The 23,818-nt window shown below is 39.9% G+C and overlaps 1 protein-coding gene across 1 annotated transcript; it reads right to left on the minus strand.

The window, feature by feature from the left end:
- Positions 1-2,241: 2,241 nt before the first annotated feature.
- LOC136856406 (DNA-directed RNA polymerase II subunit RPB1-like) lies at positions 2,242-22,862 on the minus strand. Its single transcript, XM_067134250.1, is given in 17 exon segments — positions 2,242-6,002; positions 6,154-6,311; positions 6,685-6,847; positions 7,592-7,855; positions 8,512-8,823; positions 9,247-9,495; positions 9,497-9,506; positions 9,771-9,981; positions 9,984-10,557; positions 11,815-12,024; positions 14,882-15,127; positions 16,314-16,536; positions 16,794-17,307; positions 18,658-18,976; positions 19,140-19,409; positions 19,958-20,202; positions 22,792-22,862. Coding segments are annotated over 16 exon segments (5,736 nt in total). The 5' UTR covers positions 20,039-20,202; positions 22,792-22,862; the 3' UTR covers positions 2,242-4,070.
- Between the last annotated feature and the right edge of the window lie 956 nt (positions 22,863-23,818).

Genomic DNA, 23,818 nt, shown 5'->3' on the forward strand with positions numbered 1-23,818 from the left:
AAATTTATATTTTCGCATGTGCGTACACATTTAACATCTTTGTCCTGTAGCTTGTGCGAGATGTTTCCAAAACCAGGGAGTTATTAAGGGTACAAGGTGTTCTTATCAGTTACAATTTTAGGAAATGTAAAAATTCTTTTGTTTATTTTCTTCCTTATTTAGACTTTTACTCATAATTTCTCTTAGTTAATAGAGTTTTATTCCTCTTTCCCAGATTGTAATGAACAACACATCTGCATATTCTAGGTCATTTCTTAATGCCATAAGGTACACTGATGGGGTCAAACTGGCTGTCCAGTTTAAACACTATGACATGTAAAGGTGACATATTGAATAGTTCGCAGATTCTGTTACGTCTAATAATGATTATACAGTATTTTAGTTTTCCAGTTCTGTTGTATGTAGCGATTATATTTTTTTCTATGTGAATTGTATCGATGAAATTTTTTATTAGACTTTTGTAAATAGGATTCATTTCATCAGTCTGCATAATTAATACACAATTGTGGTACTAATGGTTTCCCACAACCATCTTGAGTGTTTGCTGGTGCGGTCCCAATTGAACGTGACTTTGCAGTTATCAATATACAGTGGATTAATGCAATTATTTTCTTTAGTTCCAGTGGAAAGTTGTGAGTGTTTATTTGAACAGCAATATAATGCGTACGTTTGTTAAGAATGACCGCACGTCCAAACTAGTCGTGTGTCTGATTGAAAGGGAAAAGCCATGTGATTTTGCCACGAGGTAAGTTTGATACAATTCCTAAAAATGATAAAGTACTTTGCGAGGCATTTTGGTAACTTGTGTGTGTGTGATGAAGCATACGGAGTGGTTAATCATTTGCATTGGTTTGTTTAGGTTTGAGTGCATTCTTCCAAATCTTTTGCATTACCCCTTGCTACGTTCCTTCCTTCGACTGTTCTGTGACGATCTTTCTTCATTACATTTACTCCCAAATACGTATAAAATTCGATTGCAACAACTCTACTCATTGTCACATTTTCAAGTTTCTCCTTTTACAAATACTGTCAAACTTTATTTCTTTTACAAACCTTTAAACTTTTCTCCTTTTACAATGTTTTCAAACTTTTTTTCACCAGTTTGGGACGTTTTTCTTCACCGTCGACAACCAACACTATATCTTTTGCAAACCTGAACCACTTCACCACACTCCATAACTATATAGTTAATTGTGTTGTGATTTCTTGATGGTTGTAAGACATGCTTCAGCGCACTCTTAAGAATTGTTATTCATTTTTACATAACACTGTGGTGCCGAGGTGACGGAACCGTAATTGATAAATTAAATGAGTGAAAGCCGTGCCATTTTTATTGTTATTCAGAATGTGGAATATAGTAGGACTGGTAATTTCTTTCAGATTTGAAATTATAAATTTTATTATTTTTGTCTCTCGTCGTTTGCTTTCAGTACCTTTGTGCGGGGGCGAGTTGCTATGACAGAATTTTTGTTGGGGCTCCTTTTGTGATTGGACCATTTTCATAAAAGTGGTCAGAAGTACTGAATGGGGTCCACTGAGCATTTACAACTTGCACAGGACCATATGGACAATTTTTATCTAGCTTTCAAACCAAGAACTGTTGTACTATCACACAGAGACCTTAGATGCATGCAGCTAAGAAGGTCCATGGTAACCAACAGTTCCTGCAAGCTCTCCAGTACCACCTGTAGTAGAACCATCTCTCTGCGCTGCGATAAACTCAAGACTGTACTGCAGCCCTGCCAAGCTCACTGTATTTGAATGGGTCTCACAATGTGCATTTAACGAAAATCAAACCCATTTTGCAAAATACTCAATGTGTATGTTAAGTTGTCTTCATATTGGCTTTTCCTTCCAGCCTGTGAACATCAAATGGCTGTTACTCCAAGTGAACCAATCCCGGGGGGCTGGTGCATTTGGCGTAAACCGGCAATGAAATTGGACGTGAAAGTTTCAAGTCCCGAAAATAATTTCTTTTTGAAATATTTTAAAAAGATACTGGTCATACAAATTACATTTCAAAAAGAATCTGCTGGATAATTTATTTTAGGGTGCCAACAGTGCTGTAATGTAAGATAAGGTTGATATAGCAAATCTAACTTTGTCATCAGACCAAATACCTTCAAAAAGAATCAGGCCTAGGGTGAGAGAGGGTGGCCCCAAGCTGGACACCATTAAGTGTAAACATGAAGCTCACTACCCATGGCCTATCGTTGTCATCATGAGTAAAAACTACAAGGATATACAATGCATTTTATTATAATGTATTGAGATAATTGCACAATAAATTCAAAACTCAAGTTGTTCAGTTAACATTGTCAAAAGTAAAAACTACATTACCCCTTCAGCTATTAAATTAAGGATGAACCCCTATACATAAAACTCCCACACCTTAAATTGCAGTAATCAATGGGTCTTTTAGGTACATTTTGTACATGGATTAAATTTTGTTCAGTAGAAAATTCTGTAACCTTGGACAAGTTCTCAATGGACACCTTACTAACTTAAAAGCTTTTCAGCCATTCGTTCTCCCACCTTAGAATGCCCAACCACTGATGGCCACAACAGGACTTGTTCGCCTTAATCTGAATTTAGCAGTGGCCTCTCGTCTCCACTGCTACAACAACATTCTTTCCCATCTCTTCCTTGGTAGTCATTTTAATGAAAAACGATGACTCTTCGCACTCCGTCAAAATGAACTATATTTCTATATTGTCAACATGAACTTAATCAGTAACGGGAAGATGAAACAGCATTGCACGTATGACTAGATATAAAATGGTGGCATGAGACAGCTGTGACTGGCAAATACCACGTCACAAGATGGGATCTCAATGTCCCAGTCTTAATATTTTTAAATACACTTTGCACTGAAAACATATATATCTAAACTAGTTAATGAACAGTGTATGACTAGATGTATAATAAACTAGCAGGAAAATCAGTTGTTGGTTACTAGAAGAAATCCGTTACCAATTCTATGACATGTCCATCTGATCTAAAAATGATTTGTGATGAAAAATCTATCATAAAGTGATCATTATCTTTGATTATACATTTCCTAAAGCTAAACAATAAGCAGCTCTGAATAACTGACTTTTGGGAAAAAATTTGAGACCAAATAATTCCTAAAATTTAAATTATGGCCTATAACATAGCAAGCTATTCAAAACCACATCGTCATGGCTATGTTGTTAGTTTCGTGAGCTAGATCTGCAAAATGACGACATTACTATATGTATAAACAAATCCACAGTTATATATGGGTACAAATATATTTAAAAATATGATCAGAGGGCTTTCAGGAATCTCTTAAATTGCAAAGGGGAATGGAACAGATTTCCGAATGCTCTTCGTTCAGATTTGTCTCAATATATTTGTACCAGTACATAACTGTGGATTTTTCTCTCCATCCCAAGACTCATGTACTATAAGTATTTTTTTTAAATACTCTATATGGAGAATGAAACTTGTTTAAGGCAGCCTTACACAAACAAAATTAGAATCAATTGCATGATACTGCCTTTCCTGAGAACAGCTAGTGATCGGCAGATGGTGGAAGGTAGAGTCTTCTACTATACAAACCGTGAGACTATGTTCATAGCTAAAGGTACCATTAAAGTCTGGTTTCTGACGGATCTTTTTCCATGTCTGGGGATCCAGTTTGGAGCCTGACAACTATTTGAAATAATACTGAATTTTTCAGTTAAAGTTTTATACCAGATTATTTTGAGTTTCAAGGATCTGATCCCCTGTCAGTCGTTAGTCATGCAATATTGGTGACGTTTATGTTTAGCTGCAATGGAGCTATCTTTAACAATACTCCATACTATTGTAATATAGTCAAAACAGTCCTGTCAATATAATATATGCTATGAAATAGCAAAGAACATAATTATTACAATAAGCAAAAAAAAAGTTTGCTACTCATCCTGATTAATTACTCCTGCCTCATCAAACAGACAAAAAGGTTTGGAATCTCTCAGGAGGGCGACGCAGAAAAAATACTGCGGTGAATTGGTAAACGTCCTTCGGCAACTTCCGGTGGGTCGTGTCGCTCGACTTTGACTTCAGTGGCTTTGCTTCTTCTTGTGCTTCTTCTCTTGCTGTTGTTCTTCCTCGTCTAGCGTCGGAGAGTACAGGGGAGACGTGGGACTGTATCCGGGCGTAGTAGGACTGTAAGTTGGACTTGTAGGACTATACTTAGGGCTGCTAGGACTGTATGTTGGTGAAGTTGGTGAGTATTTGGGGCTGGAGGGGCTGTACTGAGGACTGGAAGGACTGTAAGTTGGGGACGTTGGGGAATACTTGGGGGAGGTCGGTGAGTACTTGGGAGAGGATGGGGAATACGACGGAGAGGTTGGGGAGTACGTTGGACTCGTAGGAGAGTACTTCGGTGAGGTTGGGGAGTACGACGGCGATCCTGGGGAGTAGGTTGGACTTGTCGGGGAGTAACTGGGGCTCGTTGGGGAATATTTAGGGGACGTCGGAGAGTACGAGGGGGAAGCAGGAGAATACTGAGGTGAGCTTGGGGAGTATGATGGAGAAGTTGGACTGTAACTTGGACTTGTCGGAGAATAGCCAGGGGAAGATGGAGAATAATTTGGAGCGTAACTTGGGGATGTCGGTGAGTACGAAGGAGATGTTGGAGAATATGATGGAGAAGTTGGGCTGTAGCTTGGAGATGTAGGAGAATAAGACGGTGATGTTGGACTGTAGCTCGGGGATGTTGGGGAGTAAGAAGGACTCGTCGGAGAATATGAAGGGGATGTTGGCGAGTACGACGGAGATGTTGGAGAGTAGGAAGGAGAAGTAGGCGAGTAGGAAGGAGAAGTTGGAGAATACGAGGGAGACGTTGGTGAGTACGATGGCGACGTTGGGGAATACGAGGGAGAAGTGGGGCTATAAGATGGGGATGTAGGCGAATACTGGGGTGATGTTGGTGAATACTGGGGGCTGGTTGGACTGTATGTTGGAGATGTTGGGGAGTACCCCGGAGACGCAGGGGTGATGCTGGGGGAAGTGGGCTGATACGCTGGGGAAGAAGGCGAGTAGGAGGGGGAGAGAGCGTTCGCTGGACTGGGGAAGTACGGACTCATTCCTCCTGGTGACCCGGGACTTCCGGGTTGGGGCGACCAGGCAGGGGAATAACCTGGCGATATGCCTGTGGTCTCCGCAGTCACCACAGGGGAGAAAGCGGGTCCTCCAGGCGTCATGCCGCTACCCAGCCCGGGCGTCCAGCCACTGTATGGCGACATTAGCGGAGTGGAACCAGAGGCCCAAGGAGTCTGGGCTGGTGTCATGCTTGAGGATGGGGAAGCTGCCCCAAAAACACTGCCTGTCATGATCATGCCAGATCCTGGCATGGGTATTTCCATGCCCAGTTTGCACTTTTCGTCGTCAAGAACCAAGTCAAAGGCACCTGTGCCAATTTTGGGTAACTGCCCCAACATGATGTTTTCCGACACACCTCGCACAGGGTCCACTTCAGCGTGGGAAGCAGCCTCCATCAGCACATCGACAGACTCTTCAAAGGAACACTTCATGAGAGCCCCCGTGTCCTGCCGGTTGATGCCGTGACGAGTGATAGCCATGAGGTGGCCCTTGCTCGTCATGACGTCACAAAGCAAAGCCAGGTGGCGGTAATTTACGTACAGACCGTAAAACATCAGCACGGCGTTGATCTCCTTCTCAATGCACTTACGCACGGCCTCAATGCCGAGGACCTCGAAGACCTCAAGGATGTCGTTGGAAGACGTGCGTACGGGATCCACGTCTCTCTCGGACAGCACCTTCATGAGGGCTGTGCCGTCAGTTTCCAGCAGCCACTCTGCAATGGCCTTGAATTCGCCAGCGTCGTTGATGATGATCCTTTTCTTCTCGTCAGTCTGGGGCAAATGCATGTACACTTTGGAAATGGATTCAATGCCTTGCAGCGTCAGGTCGTTCAACATGTTGGCTTCGATGCATCGGAGGAAGGTGTCGTCTTCCATCTTGTCGACCTGTTGATGAAAAGGAAGGAATTACAATGAGACTGCATTACTGTAGTTATAATTTATGGACTGCACAGTATGAAATTGAAAAATGATTGCAAAATATATCCTGCTGGTTGCTCTTTTACTTAGTATACAGCAAATTAGAGCCATGAGTCACCTGTTCTTCGGGTTCGTCGTTCAGTTTGTCGTCGCCGACAATGATTCTGATCCTGAGAACGAGCTTCTCTGCATTGTCGTCATTGAAGATGCAGTTCAGGTCATCTCCAAAGCCAGAGTTGATCTTCTGGGAGATCTGTTCCATCGTTAGCTTTTTATCTGCGAAGGAAATGTTTAGAATGTCACCACGTGAAATCTGAGCGACAGTCGGATACTCAGGGTTCACCCATGGGATTTGTTCTTCAGTGAGACCATGATGAAGGTGGTAGACAGTTAAAGTTTAAACATATATTGCAGGGGGTATGAAGGGAAACTGCAAAGAACTCTTTGTACTATTCACAACACGTCCATCAATGGTGTAAAAGGACCCGAGACTAATTATCCTGATATTGCATGAAAACAGAATCACTGACAGACAACCTAATGGAAAATGCTAGATTTGATATGTTCTCTTGACCACATTTTTGTGAAGATTGTCTCAAGAAAAGCAAAAATGACCAAAATTTTGTCTCTGCTGATGAAATTCACTCGCCTGTCATCTTTTTCCGATCAAGTTCGATACGAAGGAGCCATGGTGATATCCTGGCTACATCAAAGTCTGGCATCTCGTAGTAGACATTGACAAATTCCTGGTCCTCCTCGATGACAGTATTCTGTGGGTCAGGGTCGTAGTAGATAGCTGTGTTTGACGTCACCTGAAAAACCACAGGAATACATAGATGAATGCTACGCATTTAACTAGTCACCAATTAGATTCAATTGCTGGGGTACCACTTTAAGGAATTTTTTACTGGCAAAACTGATATACTCGTCTGCAAACAGACATGTAAAAGATAAATGTCTTAGGCAACAAAATTGTCAATCTGGTAACTGTGCGAAAAATACATCTACAAGTAAGAGTGAAGTCTTAATTCTGTTGGTGAGAAAGTCCAGAGATCTAAACCTGGCCTCCTCCTACTTTTCAAACCTTACTATACTTTTGGCAAGAGCCTGTGCCATCATAACCTGGCTTCATCTCAACCAGGCTTCATCTCAACCAACCAGTTGTACAACATAGTGAAAGAAATAAAGTTTGGGGCAGACCCATACATCTCAACACTGACATAATTATATGATTAGGTGATGCCATAATTATTGCAACACCAGATAACACAAGCAAGTCAAAGGGTTTAAAGAAATGTCGTATATCTCGTCACTGTCAATCAGATGTTTCCACTCTGATGTGGCACAGGACTTTATCAGCAAAACAGGAAAAAAGTTACTGTAAAATTTTTCTACACGAGTATCTTTTCTTTTTGTATTATTGATGACAAATGCAATATGTATTTAAGTTCTTGAGAATGTGATGCACAGCTAAAGTGGAAAAGAATAGAGCCTCCTGCCTCACTCACTGACAAAGGGAAAAGAAGTCCCTTAGAAGTAGGGAACTGGTAACGAACCTTCTTGAGCGTGGTGTGCTCCATACGACAGAGGACATTCTTGGCCTTCTCGGCGTCCCTGGCAGCAGACCCCAAGAGGAACACCGTCAGAGAGGGGGCCTTGGGTCTCTTGCTGATGTTGATGATCTCCTTCAGGCGAGGGACTCCCAAGGTTACGTTTTTGGAGGATACACCGGCAAAATGGAAAGTGTTGAGGGTCATCTGAGTGGCCGGTTCGCCCAGGGATTGGGCTGCTAAGGCACCCACCATCTCCCCGGGGGAGGCCTGAAATCAGGTGCGTAATCAGTCAATATGGAGTTGGTCGTGGCGTGAAAATCCATGATTAAAAAATAGTCATTCTGACATAAGTAAGAGTATATAAACTTACGATCCAACAAACGCTTTAAGAGATACAGTTTAGTTGCATTGAATATCAAACAGAGAAGGACTGGAATTAAATAAAAAAGAATTTATCAAAAAACTGAGTAACCTGAAATTACATTATTGATATTCATTTCAGAATCCATGAAGTAAGTAGTGCACAAGGCTTTGACTCTAACCACAGGGATTAGGGTTTAACAATTACCGTTTGAAGTTTGCAATGAAAGGCATTACCTAAAAATGTGAAGAAAATGGCTACTGCAAATGCACATATAAGAAGATTCCACATATTTTCATCAACAAAGTACTTTAAATTCAAGGACCACTGAAGAGAAATATTTAAGTACTTTGTCTAAATAAAAAGTTATCGTGAATATTTCTGAAGACCAATAAATAATAGGTGTAATTTCTGAATCTCCATAATCCCTCAAGACCAGATTTCATCATTAAATCAAAAGGATTTACCAAAGAATTCAAGGATTATAGAAACCAGATGTACATAGCCAAAATCTCAGGGTATCCAAAGAAGGGTCCTGTGTGTCAGGGTAAATCCAACTCACCATAGACTGGTTGAAGCGGGTCTCGATCTCACCAACAAGCCAGTGGAAGGCCTCCTGGGTCAGCTTGAATTCCTCCGCGACCTTTTTGGTACAGAGCGTCGACCTGACCAGACACTGGAACAGGTAGGTGGCGTTCTCGTTGGCTTGTTTGCTGATCCGATCTTCTCCTGACACAATGACACACTTGTCCAGCATGGTTTTCACACTCTCCACAACCGTGATTGGGGAGAGGTCCGTCGGGGTGCGTTTGTTTATGTGGAAGATCTTTTGTACGTTCCAGATCATCCTCTCCAGGTTGCATGGAAGTACGACCTGGGATGAAGTGTGGAATTAGATTCTCTCTCTCTCTCTCTCTCTCTCTCTCTCTCTCTCTCTCTCTCTCTCTCTCTCTCTCTCTCTCTCTCATTATGTCTTCATCTATTCTCCGTACGTGACAGATAATTGTAAAGATTTTTTGTCTCGTGAATATTTTTTGCCTCGACAAAAACTATGGAAAGGGTTAGTTTTTAATTTAATTTTTAGGTTTGATCTTCATATATTTATTATTTCCATCTTTATACTTATCATCTTTGGCTCTTTTATTCCTCTATAATAGTAATAATAATAAATGCTTAACTGTACAGCAGTTAGGAACCATTCCATGTTATAGAAAATAAGATGTAGAATCAAACAAAAGATAAATACAGGAATGAACAAATGTAATAATAAAAATAACATAAAAATATTGGACAATACCTTGGTGTCCCCTTTGGGGAAGATGGTCCTCAGTGCCTGCCTGTCCTCTTGGAGTCTCAGCCATTCGCCCTCGATGCACGCAATGGCATCCGGAGAGCCTATGACCTCCCTCACAACCTCCTCGGCGAAAAGTTTCCTCAGGTAGCGTTCATTAGTGATGTCGAATTTGTACCTGTCCTCAAACCGTCTGTTGGATAGTTTGACTGTTGGCAAGGTCTGGAATTCTACAAATTCGCCCGCCAAGCCGTCCTTCTCCGTATCTGAATTAGAGAGAGTGAGAGAGAGATGATAATGAACTGATTCATCCTTAAGAGGTGAGGATTTTTCATTTTTACTATTTGAGAGAGTAAACATTTTGTTTTAATTTACTGACTCCTCTCATCTTTGAAGTTATTCAACTGTCTCTAGTCTATCTCAACCATGTTTAATATCTTGCACTTCACCCAGCACAAAGACTATAATGACATGGTCCACCTGAGGACAACTGTCTTTATTCTATCATAAACAAGTTTTTTATGATTTACCTGAGCTGGATGACTTGGCTGACGCTGTTTCTGACAGTCCCGTCGTAGTTGACCATCACACTCTCCATAGCCTTGATGAGACGTCTCTGAATGTACCCTGTCTCAGCAGTCTTGACGGCCGTGTCGATCAGTCCCTCACGACCACCCATGGCGTGGAAGTAGAACTCGGAGGGCGTCAGTCCGGCAAGATACGAGTTCTCCACAAAACCCTGGACTCGGGGCCGTAATCATCCTTGATGAAGTGAGGCAGCGTCCGCTTCCTGAAGCCGAAGGGAATCCTCTTACCCTCGACGTTCTGCTGCCCTACACAGGCAATGACCTGGGAGATGTTGATGTTGGACCCCTTGGACCCTGCCACCACCATGGCCTTCAGGTTGTTGTACTCAGTCAGGGACTTCTTAGCCGAGCCTCCGGTCTTGTCACGAGCGTCGTTGAGGATCCTGTTCACCTGGTTCTCGAAGGTCTGCCTCAGGGTGTTGCCGGGCGTGGGCTCGAGTTCGTCGTTGTGGGCCTTCTGGATGACTTCCTTCACATCCTCCTTGGCCTTGGAGATGGTGTCCTGGATGACGCGGTAGGTGTTGGGGTCAGAGATGGTGTCGCCGATGCCGATGCTGTGACCCTCCAGCAGGAGCCAGTTGTTGACCACCGTCTGGATGTTGCCGTAGAAGCGGCCGGCAATCTCGTGCCCGAGCTCCATCCACGCCAAGTGCATCATGGAGCCAGAGGATGCCCCAAGGGTTTTCTTGCACAGGATGCCCATGATCAGTTCACCGTGCTCTACCAATACCTGAAGGAAAATGTTCGCAGAGTGAATTTTGAAATATGACTCGTTCGTATAACTGAAATGATTCGAGAGGTTAAATCAAATGGATAACTGAAATAATTTACAACTGAAAATGACACAAAATGAAGTTAAATAGAGAGATTAGAGTAAAAATGATTTATTCTTGCCAGAAGTACATTACAGATGTAGGTATACATCATTTTCCATGATCTTCTTGAAGTAATTATAATTCCTTAAGAGAATAAACTTAAAGTAACATGTCACAAAATATATCTACTGTACTCTGAAGTTACTTACCCTAACGATGAATTGTTTCTGTAAGTGATCTCCTTGAGAGAAGCATGAAGTAGAAGGAAAAACAACTCTTTAACGGTTAATACATTTCCTTGCCATCAATGATTGTTGATACCAATGTCTCATGTCATTATTTGTCATTTGTGATTTGGAAAGAAAGAAATATTTTGCTCCATTATTGTAATACACTTTCATAAATCTTAAACTGATAAGAATTTTCACATTAGCAAAGATTTATGAATCTTACATTTTATGAGAGAGAGACAAAATTTCAACTATTTTCATATTGTATAAGATTTTATGAGTCTTAAAAAGCATATGTTGATGAGAGAGAGAGAGTGTTTACAGGTGTATTTTGTACCATCTGAATTAATATGGTTTTGTGATTTCATGAAAGAAGTATTAGAATGGAAGAGGCTTAATTTTCAAGAAGCAGATGAGTGCCTGCAAAATAAGAGGTGAGTGATGCAGTGTTTGTATGACTGTTCAACTTTTTGCTAATGATTCTTCTTTATAGGTGCACGGAAATGCTGCTATAGCAAAAGTTTTGCACACACAGGCTTTCTTCCATGATTGAACAGTTAAAAGTATGACTGTGGCCATGACTGTTGTGTTTTATCTGCAGAGCCACCCACAAACTTGCATACAGTAATTTTATATATATGTGCAAAGCTCAGTCCTGGTGGAAACAATAAAACAATTATGATTCTCATATCTCACAAATCACATCTTCCATTTAGATGGCTTGTGTACCAATAAATAAATGAGGGTCCTTTCATAGTGCAAGTATATGTAAACGTTACTTGGTAATTCCCTTCAGTTCATCTATGGTGCATTACTGGACCTCATCATTACCCAAAATCATTCACACACTTCACTTGTCCAAGTACCAATCAAACCCAGTGCTTCTTAACTTAACCCTTTCAGAGTCCAGTCATGCGATGGAAAACATCTGGTTAGTGTTACCTTTGTATCCCCAGGGGATATCCACTTGTAAGGTCCATCGTCTTCATCGTCCGGATGTGTCGCATGGGTCTTGACTAAGTTCAGGTTTCCCGGGATGATGAGAGTGAAGATCTGTTTACCGGTCCAGAGGGGCTTCGGTTTCAAGATGGCCGGCTGGGGCAAGCGTCCGTCCCAGATGGGGAGGAACATTAAGAGGTGCATCATTTCACTCTGGAAAAGACCAAACGAATTTATAGGTTAAATTTATATAAATCAATATACAACATTGACTATATGCAAGTGCATTTAGTCACATGGTTTTTGGGTACACTTGGTGAACGCTACTTTGACTGACGTCTGAAGTAGGAACACACTGTCTGCAAGATCGCTGATGCAAACAATTCATATATGGGAAATTCGTGGCCAGGAATGAGACAGAGGTTCACAAACATTGAGCCCAAATCCAAAATTTGAAGCAAACATTGGAAGCATCACGATTCTCTACCGCCCAGAAATTCAATTAAGGGTTGCCTGTTTGAAAGTTGAGGGTCTTTGTGTTTTGCGATTCTAAAAACATTACTGTGATAGATTACTTGAAAATTAATCAAAGATTAATTAGGATATTACAAATGAAAACTACTGGGATATAGAATTTAGGCCAAAGGCCAATCGCTGGAACCTATGAGGTCATTCAGCGCTGAAATGGAAACTGACAGTAAGAAGTTTTGAAAGGTGTAACGAGAGAAAACTTCATAGCTGCACTATGAAACAATTGTTAGGAGAGGGTGGAAAGTCAGATGGAAGAAAGAGAATATGAACAGAGGTACAGCAAAAGGAATGAAAGAGGTCGCATCTACGGCCCGAAGGAATGTTGCAAAGACCCTTAAATAATGCCTACGGTGCACCACGTGAGGTACACTGATAGCATTACCCGCCCAACAGGGAGCATGAAAACTATAAAAACTGAGAGGGTAAAGCAGCAGGTATTGCCAAGAGTAGTGAGCGTGCTAAATAACTGATCGATGGAAGCTGCTTTAATTCAGTCTTCCAAGAAGCAAGATAAATAACAAAGAACCTTAAATATGGGAGCAACATCCAGTAAAAGACACATGATGAATGATTAGAAAAACTCAAAACATCCCCAAACCATATGCCTGGAATCTTAAGAGGCACAAGCGAAGTCTCCAAAACCGGTTTGAAGTAACCAGGACACTCAAAATAGTTGATGGAAGTGAGTTATGGGATTAAATTTTCCTCAAATACATTGGATGAAAGAGAAGATAGATATATAGTAATTAACTTTGTCTGGGAAGACCTAACTGCATTACTGGACCCTCAGTTAAAAATGTTTGCAAGCATCGGACATGGCGGATGAAGAGCGAGCAATTTGATTCCGAGTGTGAGCAACAGAGGAGAACTTGGAGGTGACGGTAGAAGAAATATGGAGGCATAATTTGGAGAATATAGGCTAAAAATGTTCACCAATGGGGACAACAGTGAGTAAAAGCAACGACCTCTCATTAACAACTCAAGACGCGTAAAATGCTGACACGGCGCCATCAACAACAACAGACAGAAAGTGGTTAGACAAAAAAACTGTAAAGCAGATTACAGAGAGAGGCTTTATAATAGATTGTCAAAATTAGTAACTTGAGAGATTTCAAGATTGATGACAAGAGCCTCCAATGCCCACAGAGATGACCAAACATCATTATGTATGTACATGTATGTACATAAGTATGTATGTATATGTATGTAAAGTTGCCATATATAAGTCAATAAAGGGGATTTACAATTTTCTACAGATTATTTATGTAAAGTTTTTAAAAGTGCTTTCCTATGTTTTTAAAAGCACTAGCACTTATAAGGAATGAAAGAAATATTAACTTAAAACTCTTTTTATAAACAAACAAAATTTAAATACCCATATTCTTATAGTCTTACTAAAAATGAAAACATTCCTAAACCATATACTATACCTGTGATTCATTTAATACACTCTCAATTAAATGATAAACAGTTGATTAAAATATGGTTTCTAGAGCAAATAGAATTTAGGCCAAAGGCCAAGCACTGGGACCTACGAGGTCATTTAGCGCTGAAAGGAAAATTGAGAGTAGAAGCGCTTGAGAGGCGTAACAGGAGGAAAACCTCGCTGTTGCACTATGAAACAAGTGTTACGAGAGGCTGGATAGCAAGATGGAAGAGAATATGCATGGAGATACAGAACAGATGTAAATTTTATTAATTTCTCTCGTATCTAATTGACATCATCAAGTGTAATGGGGAAAGTTTTAATTTAGGACTAGGTTCAAGGAAGAGTTTGCTCTCTCTCTCTCTCTCTCTCTCTCTCATTATTGTCAGTCAATCCATCTCTCTATAATTCTCATCACTGTCAATTAATTTCTCTCTCTCTTTCTCTCATCCTCATAATTGTTCATCTCTCTCTCTCTCTCTCTCATTACTGTCAATCAATCCGTCTCTCTATAATTCTCATCATTGTCAATTAATCTCTCTCTCTTTCATTCTAATAATTGTTCATCTCTCTCTCTCTCTCTCTCTCTCTCTCTCTCAATATTGTCAATCACTCCTATAATTCTCATCATTCAAATCATTGTCAATTAATTCTCTCTCTCTCTCTTTCTCTCATTCTAATTATTGTTGATCTCTCTCTCATTATTGTCAATCAGTCCATCTCTCTATAATTCTCATCACTGTCAATTAATCTCTCTCCCTTTCTCTCATTCTCATTATTGTTAATCTCTCTCTCATTATTGTCAATCAGTCCATCTCTCTATAATCCTCATCATTGTCAATTAATTGCTCTCTCTCTCATTCTCATTATTGTTAATCTCTCTCTCATTATTGTCAATCAGTCCATCTCTCTATAACTCTCATTATTGTCAATCAGTCCATCTCTCTATAATTCTCATCATTGTCAAATAATCTCTCTCTCTCTCTCATAATTGTCAATCTTTCTCCCTCGTTATTGCCAATCAATCTCTCTCTCTCTCTCTCTCTCTGTCAACAGGTGCCAGATTCCACTCGACCGCCTGTAATTACAAAAAGAAATCATTTTTTCTCTCACCTTCTCCAGAAAGACGTCCCTCTTCGTCATCTTCCTGACGGCGGTGAGGGTATCCTGCACGATGCCCATAACCGGCCTGTTGGACTGCGGGGTCACCACCATCCGGGGCGTCAAATGCATGTTCTCGATCTCGGCCCTCGTCTCCATACTCTGGGGGACGTGGAGGTTCATCTCGTCCCCGTCGAAGTCGGCGTTGTAGGGCGACGTCACGGAGAGGTTCATGCGGAAGGTGGACCACGGGAGGACCTGCAAAGGACGACGGAGGTCACGGAGAGTCCATCTGAGCGAATGTCAACAGACTCTTCTTCTTCTTCTTGAGGTTTTGGGTTAGGATTCGAGTCGTTATTGTGAAGAATCTTATAGAATTAATAATTTCCTTTAGTTTATCTCATTTAAAGAAAGATATATTATAATAATGGCGTTTTAGGGCGAGGTCATTTAGAGGTCCATCCGGCAGGTGGACTACAAACGCCCCCCAAAAGGACGACATGGTTTGGAAGTCACGATTATCTGAGGGAATGTAAACAAACTCTTCTTCTGCTTGAAGGTTTGGGTAATAATTCAAGTCTTTTCTTGAAGAATCTTTTAAAATATTCTATTTTTTTTTTATCTTACGTGAAAGATAGTTATATATTAGAATAATGACAGTGAAAGATGTGAAAAATGAGATGTATCTCAGTACATGTAAACAAACTTCTCTTCTGCTTGAAGGTTTGGGTAAGAATTATAGTCTTTTCTTGGAGAATCTTTTAAAATGAATTATTTTATTTGTTTTACCTTATGTTAAAGAAAGGTGTACTGAAACAGTGGCGATGAAAGATGGAAAAATGGAAAGTATCTCAGCAAATGTAAAATTTTTCTTCTTTAAATCTTGGGATGAGAATTCGAGTCTTTCCTTGGAAAATATAATTTATTTTATTTGTTTCACGTTGTAACTTACGTTAAAGAAGGATGTATTAAAAATAATGGCGATGAAAGATTGAAAAATGGAGGGTATCTCAGCAAATGTAGACCTCTTCTTTTTGAGTTTTGGGTAAGAATGTGCAATCCGTTCTTAGAGAATCTTATAAAATAAATTATTTCATTTGTTTTACTTTAGGTTAAAGAAAGATATATTAGAATAATGGTGATGAAATGTAAACAAACTCTTCTTCTTCTTCTTCAAGCTTGGGATGGGAATTTGAGTCATTCCCTGGAGAATCTTGTAAAATTAATCATTTCCTTTGTTTTCCCTTATGTTAAAGAAAGGTATTTTAGAATAATGGTGATAAAAAGAGCTGTTAATAAAGGAGAAACAATTAAGTAAGCAGAGAATATCAAATAACTCAGATGATAATCAGAAACTTCCCGCCATTCAGTCAATTTGACCTTCAAGAAAACGCGATTGCACCTCTTGAATTTAATGCTCTCTTCTTCAGCTTTTCTACCCTACCTTGACCTTATGCCCCATCATGGACATTTTATGCAGGGTGGGCTGGCGGTTGAAAATGATCAGGTCACCGTCTGTGATGTGGCGTTCGACCTTGTATCCACACTGAAGGTGGAGGTCAGAGGGCTTTGGGTGATACCTCAGGTCGATTCGAGCACCGTTGTCTCGGACTATGTACTTGGCTCCAGGGTACTGGTTGTTCCCCCTCTTGACCAGTTCTATCATCCTGTAGAGGAAGGTCAGGTCAGGCTGTTATCTCTCTCTCTCTCTCTCTCTCTCTCTCTCTCTCTCTCAGTATAAATATATTATATATTCATGGCTGATGTTATCCTTTCCATTTGTAAATAAATTCACCAGGAAACACAGTATAGTGTATGGTGAAAAAAGTTTACTTTAAAAGTTTTAATATGTGTGTGTGTGTGTGTGTGTACTGTTGTGTCTATTTGTGCATTCACACACAAAAACAAAATTTAGAGGCCTTACTTGGTGATATTAAAAGGCGTCACAATCTCCGGGTACGTGAGATTCTGGGCAATCGATCTCGGCACGCCCACCTGGTCGATCCTGAGGTTGGGATCGGCCGTGATGACAGTGCGGGCCGAGAAGTCCACTCGCTTCCCCATCAGGTTACCTCTGATCCTGCCTTCTTTCCCCTTCAGCCGGGCCTTCAGAGCCTTCAGCGGCCTGCCGGACTTCTGCAGTGCCTTCGGCATGCCGGGTATGTCGTTATCGGTCATCGTCGCCACGTGGAACTGCAGCATCTTGATGTTCTCAGCGATGATGTGGGCTGCTGCGCCCGCCTGCTCGTTCCTCAGCAGCTCGTTGTTGGCCTTGATGATGTCCGCTAGCTTGTGGGTGATGTCGTCCTGGTTCCGGGCCGTGCCGTACATGACGACCGCAGGGCGGACGGGCAAGGGTGGGACCGGTAGCACCGTCAGGATCATCCAGTCGGGGCGGGCGTATTTTGGGTCCATGCCCAGCAAGTAGCAGTCCTCGTCTGGAAGATGTAATAGTTATAACATAAATTGGAAAACATTTTATGGATGTTTAGTTTTAGAAAAAACCATTAAAGTTTTGAGTGTCTGGGAGAACTCTGTGTAAATTGTAAACAGTTGATAGCAACCTTTCATTGGGTTTTGATAAACCACTTGTGGTCTGTTGTTTTTGGGGCCTCTGGGGAGACATAGAAGAGACACAGGTGGTGCTTTGGAACCTTCATTCTTCCTTCATGGTTCCATTGTGATTGCTGTTGATTTCAAAGCTCTGTCTTCAAGTTTATTAAGTTATTCAAGTGTTCTAAATGCAAGATTTACATATTCACCATTCTTCTGAGCCAGTGGTAAATATTTGCTCTATACAACCCAGAAAATATGAAGTTATGCCACCTCTGTCATTTTGAATGAATTACATGGTCCAATATTCAGTTAGCACAAAAAGAAGCATGAGTAAATAAACTTGAGGGGTCTGTAGTGTGAAAGGATAAAATATTTTGGTTATACAAATCCAAAATGATAACTTGTCTATTCCTCTCGTTCTTCTTTTGTTCTTTGGATGGAAATCTTTCCAAACTTTTCTTCAAATGCATCAGTTCATTCACTACCTTTTCATTACTCAGTTTTTCATCTTCTGGTACGTAATAGTCCACAGAGAAAGTACATCTAGCTGGTCTTGGGATTTGGCTAGTCTGACCACAGACTATTTTGATCGTCAACATCTCACAGTGAAAGTAGGTTTAAGATCATGGCTCCTCTGAGCCCAGTACTCAATACTCCACACAGAAGCTGCACTCTCATGATACAATAGAGATAGCTAGCTATGGTATTCCTTCTACTATCTGATTATGTACTTAACTGATATTAGTGGATCTTGTATGCTTGTCCCCTGGTGAAATTAGCGAGTTTGTATCTAAACATATTAGTCAAACTGTCATTGCTAGCTGCTACCTACAAGTTCCATATTTTTTTTTACAAAAGTTTATTTTTATTGGGACCCTGCCAGTGCTCAATGGGGGTCAAGAGCAGAAATTTGGATGACTGGTACATATTTATTGCTGTCTCTCTGTGTGTGTCACTCAGTAAGTTTGTATTTCTCATACCTGTGTTAGATTTTTTTGCCACTGCTCAGAATTTGAGAACTAAACATTTATTAAAATAAAATTCTCACTATATAATTCAAGCTAAGCACTTGGATCGTTCCAAGGAACTGGAACTAAACTCTCTTGCTATATTCCAGAACTGATGCTAAACACTGGTGTCTTCTTCCAGAACTTTAAAGAATAAAAATATCTCCATAAACAAGAGCTAAACATTCGTGCACCTTCCTGAAGCACCAACTCCATTTGCCTCACCTGAGATGTGCTTGAAAATCTCGTAGACTCTCTCAGCCGTCAAGACCTGCTTTCTCTCCTGCGTGTCCTCGTTGACATGCTTCCACTCAGCCATGAGTTCTATTCCAACCCTCTTGATGTTCGGCTGGTACCTCCCGCAGCCCCCGTGACCCGAGGTCTTCTTGACCACCTGGGTTGGGTCATCCGGTTCCTTGGTGACGTCGACCTCTTCGCCTCCCTCGCAGATCATCTTGCTCTTGCAGAGGTTGTAGATGTGGAGCAGACGCTTCCTCGGTTGGCCTTTGGACTTGGTGACAATCTCGCGAACTTTTGGGTGTTGCTGTACAGGGAAACAAGACCAAGGTAAGATGGCTTTTCAGTCTTTTTGTAGAAGAGGTAAATATATGGAATAATTAATCTGTAGTTGTGTACCTCCAGACATGACAAATATTTATTTTTGGGGTTGCTGCTATAAACCAATGCTACTTTGCAACATTACTCACACTGTTATAAAGCAGCTTGCTGCAGTAGAAACAAACGCATCTCAAGATCTTCACAGTTTTGGTCAGGAAGCCCACGTGGTAGACAGGTTTGGCCAGGTCCAGGTGGCCGAAGTGTCCCGGGCAGTCGGACATGTTGCCGGCACAGGTGGTGCATCGTGTGTGGCGGTCCAGGCAGCCTTGACGGGGATCCATCAGCCCTCCTAATTTTGGCCGGCCATTCTCGTAGACCTCAGAGTAGAGGATGCCTCGTTCTGTCACTGACATGCGGCGCTAGGAAGGAAACTGTGCGTCAGGTTTACATTCAACAATGTGCTCGAGACGTTACAGGCCTAAGCGTAAACAAAGTAACAGGATAACAGAATTGGAAGTCATGGTAACATTCCAGTTTCAGTTTCTTGACATATATCTTCTTTAGATCTAAACCAGCATGATGGCAAGGACATTAAAATCAAGAACCACTCTGCCATTGTTTTTTAAGGAGTTGAGAACACATTGATGCTTTGGAGGAACTTGTAGCAGATGTCAAAGAAGAAATAAAGTGAAATTGCATTTTTTATAAAGATTAGAATCTGAATTAACAGCAATAACTTTAACACAACCACGGAGGAGTGGTTAACGAAGTCCAGTATACTTTTTTTTTTAATCTAAGACCAACAATGATGAACTAAACTTTGAGATTGCCACAACAGGAGGCTGATGGGGGCCATATTGAAAAGTCAATTGACCTATGAGTCGAAGTCATTTTTCTATTTGCCTAAGTCCTATAACTTTTGACATTCTTCTTTTTAAAAAGAATATGAATCATCCTCAATACTCACAATCTCATCTGGGCTGAGGATGCCGAACTGCACCCTACGCACCGTCCTCAACGGAGCTTTGCTGTCCTGGGAAGTCGCCATCTTGGAAAGTCAGCCCTAGACCGATGTGCTATGAAACTTTCACTTATATCACTCACGTTGGTGAGTCCATTTTCAAAATGAGGATGCCATCACTCAGACACCTCTGGGCATCTGGGCACGACCTAATTTCGGTTGTAATTGATCTTTTGTTGACTTAGATTGACCTAGGAGGGCAGATAATGTATGTTAATTGTTATATGGAGTCATTTTTGGTTTTCTGTAAAAGAAAACTATTGTGCCGGCTTTGTCTGTCTGTCCGCACTTTTTCTGTCCGCCCTCAGATCTTAAAAACTGCTGAGGCTAGAGGGCTGCAAATTGGAATGTTGATATCTACCCTTCAATCATCAAACATACCAAACTGCAGCCTTCTAGCCTCAGTAGTTTTTATTCTATTTAAGGTTAAAATTAGCCAGTCATACTTCTGGCATCGCTATAGGCACCAACAACACAGGCCACCACCGGGCCGCAGCTAAGAGTTTCATGGGCTGCGGCTAAGAGTTCCATGGGCCGTGGCTGAAAGTTTCATACAGCTTTATATGCTGTACAGAAAACTCGATTGCGCCGAAGAAACTTGCTACATTTCTGTTATGAAAACTTTATATGCTTTGTTATTTGCAATCAATAATTGTTATAGAATTATTCAGAATCGTTTTGTTGTCTAGATGAATTAATATTTGTACCAAGTCAATGGCTTATTCCATATGAATAGGGTTCATCTCCATAATAATAATAATAATAATAATAATAATAATAATAATAATAATAATAATAATAATAATAATAATAATAAGAAGAAGAAGAAGAAGAAGAAGAAGAAGAAGAAGAAGAAATTTGTACATAAACAAACACAGCGTTAAAAATGCAATAATAACACACAGAAAACTATACAAAAATAACCCTATAAATGATATAAGTACTCAGAAAATAAAGGTTATAATATTATTGTGGAAAAAAAATTATATTGCATAACAGCAACAAAACAAATAGAGGTAAGACATTTAACTTTTTTTTTTATTCGGCTTACAAACTCTCTCTCTCTCTCTCTCTCTCTCTCTCTCTCTCTCTCTCTCTCTCTCTCTCTCTCTTTGGCAAGTGGCCCAGATACATTCATAATGCCAGGAACTTCTACGGGAGCCACTGACTGGCACTGATATATATATATATATATATATATATATATATATATATATATATATATATATATATATATATATATATATATATATATATATATATATATATATATATTATATATATATATATATATCGTACATTACAATATAACTTTTTCCCCACCCGTAAGCTTCGTAATTTATGCCTGTATAATACTTTCCAGTCGAAATCTGATCATATTAACACCGATAGAAGGAATGAATACGTAATATCATCCATTTCTCTGGAATCTTTCCATAACCTAGATGTGCCTTAGACATGTTGGTCAGCAGATCTCAACTTGCAAGTTTAGCAAATAATTTATAATATATATATATATATATATTATATTTATGTATATTATATAAACCGCCGTTGCTTAAAGCAGTCCCCCCCTTTAAAACGTGACCACCAGTGGCGATAATATGCAACATTAATAAGTCAGCTGTGACGTACACACACACACACACACACACACGCGCACGCACACACGCAGGGAGGTCTTCCTCAAATGCATTTAGAAGCTAAAAGTATACGAGAGATGGGGGTTAAAGCTTATACCTTGTTGATTTATTTATTTGTTTTTGTGTATCTTGAATTTTCATATATAATTGTTGAATTATTTACCCATTTTTCGGTGGCTGCATGTTTGCGCCATGTTGCGTTTATGTTGTGTAGTTTTAAGCGTGTTTGAAACATTTTTTTTTTAAGTGTGTTTGCCGCGTTCGGTTTCGCTGAGAATGTTAGCCGGTTTGCGTTCTCAAACATTATAGGCCTGTGTGTTTATTCATATATTATAAACGTGTTTGTCTTTTTTTTTTTTTTTTAAAGATTCTAGGTTTGTTTTATTGTGTTTACTTTCTGAAACATGTTTATTTTGTGGCCTTTAACGTTCCGTTTGCAAAACAAAATTATATCATTCATGTTTGCCTTCTAAAATGTTTAGTTTGTCGTGGTAGCTGTTTAGGATGTTTGTTTGTGAATTACATCGTCCCGAGAGAGAGAGAGAGAGAGAGAGAGAGAGAGAGAGAGAGAGAGAGAGAGAGAGAGAGAGAGAGAGAGAGAGAGAGAGAGATTTATAACCTGCCCAGCCCCACACTAGACGTGTCTTCAAAAATTTTTTTTCTATTTTGTCTTAATTAACCTCTATTTAATCTCCACAAGTCTTATATTTTTCTTTTATGGTTTTTTCAATATATTTTTCAATATATTTTTCAGACTTTTTCCGGGAATACGTAAGAATATATATTTGAAAATTTTAATTATTTTCATCACTCGTGTGCTTATCACTACTGACCTACATAATACATTACGCGGCATTTTGATCTATTTTGACGTAATAACGAATAAAAAATGGCCGATCGTAATTAATATTAATTTCTAAAATATAGATAATGAATAATTAGTCAATATTTTCCAATATACTACATTCCACCACGCGCATAAGCTTGTCCTAGGCAGGCAGGTGTGATTCCAAATTAGCAGGAACACGTCACTCTCGTAATATTTTTAAAAATTCCTTTTCAGCACCACACACTCCATTTTGACCTCGCCACATTAAACCAGAAGGAACTTAGGAAGACTATTGACCAATCTTCGACCTGGCACAACGGCTATACGCCTCGGAAGAGCGCGCGTGCGCACCGTAACTTTAACAGCTGGGTACTGGCACAGATCCTAAGCATTGCTCTGTATATATATAGGACAACTTAGTCAACCAAAAGTCTGTTGTGGGCCATTTTCTTTTATTTCCTCGCTGTTTGTTCGGGGGTTTAGTCGTCTATAAAATCTATAACAGTCTATATGTTGTTGTGGTTATGGTGAATTGTAAGTTGAGAGGTAGTTGAGTGTTTGTTTTGTGTAATTTCAAATTTTAAAACCTTGTGTTCTCTTTGCCAAGATCGTAGCTCAAAGTTGTTGGTCAACGGTTTGTGACAAAATTGTGATGTAAACAGGAATTCTGGAATAGATTTACAATCACATATGGCAATGGGAAACCAAATTTCACTTGTTCTTCCAAATTTATATATGGAATTTTTTTTTTTAACTTCTTTACTTCCCCCAAGATTTTCCAATTTCCTGTAACTTGGTGAATGTTTACATTTTTTGGACATTTGTATTAAAATGGAACCTTTTAATTGTAAATTTAATATTTATAGGACAAAGATAGATAATTTGTCTTATGTACACTTTTATTCAGGACATCATCAGTGTTTCTTCGAACCTTGAGAATTGTCAGTCCTGAGTTTTTATATCGAGAATTCAAAAACATCAGAGAAATAGACCTATGAGAAATCTGAAAGGAAAAAAAGTAGTATCCTCAAACACCCTTTGTTTTCCACATTCTCTGGGATTTGAAGCTTTAAAACCTTTTTTTAAACTTGTTTAATTCAAATGTATCATTCACACACAATATCAGAAACATGATTATAAAAAATAGCCCCCGAAAAGACAGCAATATTGTGTACAAAGTTCCTTGTATAGACTGTGATTGATTTTACTTAGGTCAGACCAGCAAAGAGTTCAGTACCAGATTAAAACAACACAAATACTCTGACCTGTTCTTGCTAGAACAGGTCAGACTAATATTGCTCTATTTTTGCATCTCAGTGAAAAGTCCCACAGAAT

This window comes from Macrobrachium rosenbergii, chromosome 35 (assembly GCF_040412425.1).
Source record: "Macrobrachium rosenbergii isolate ZJJX-2024 chromosome 35, ASM4041242v1, whole genome shotgun sequence".
Lineage (NCBI taxonomy): Eukaryota > Metazoa > Arthropoda > Malacostraca > Decapoda > Palaemonidae > Macrobrachium > Macrobrachium rosenbergii.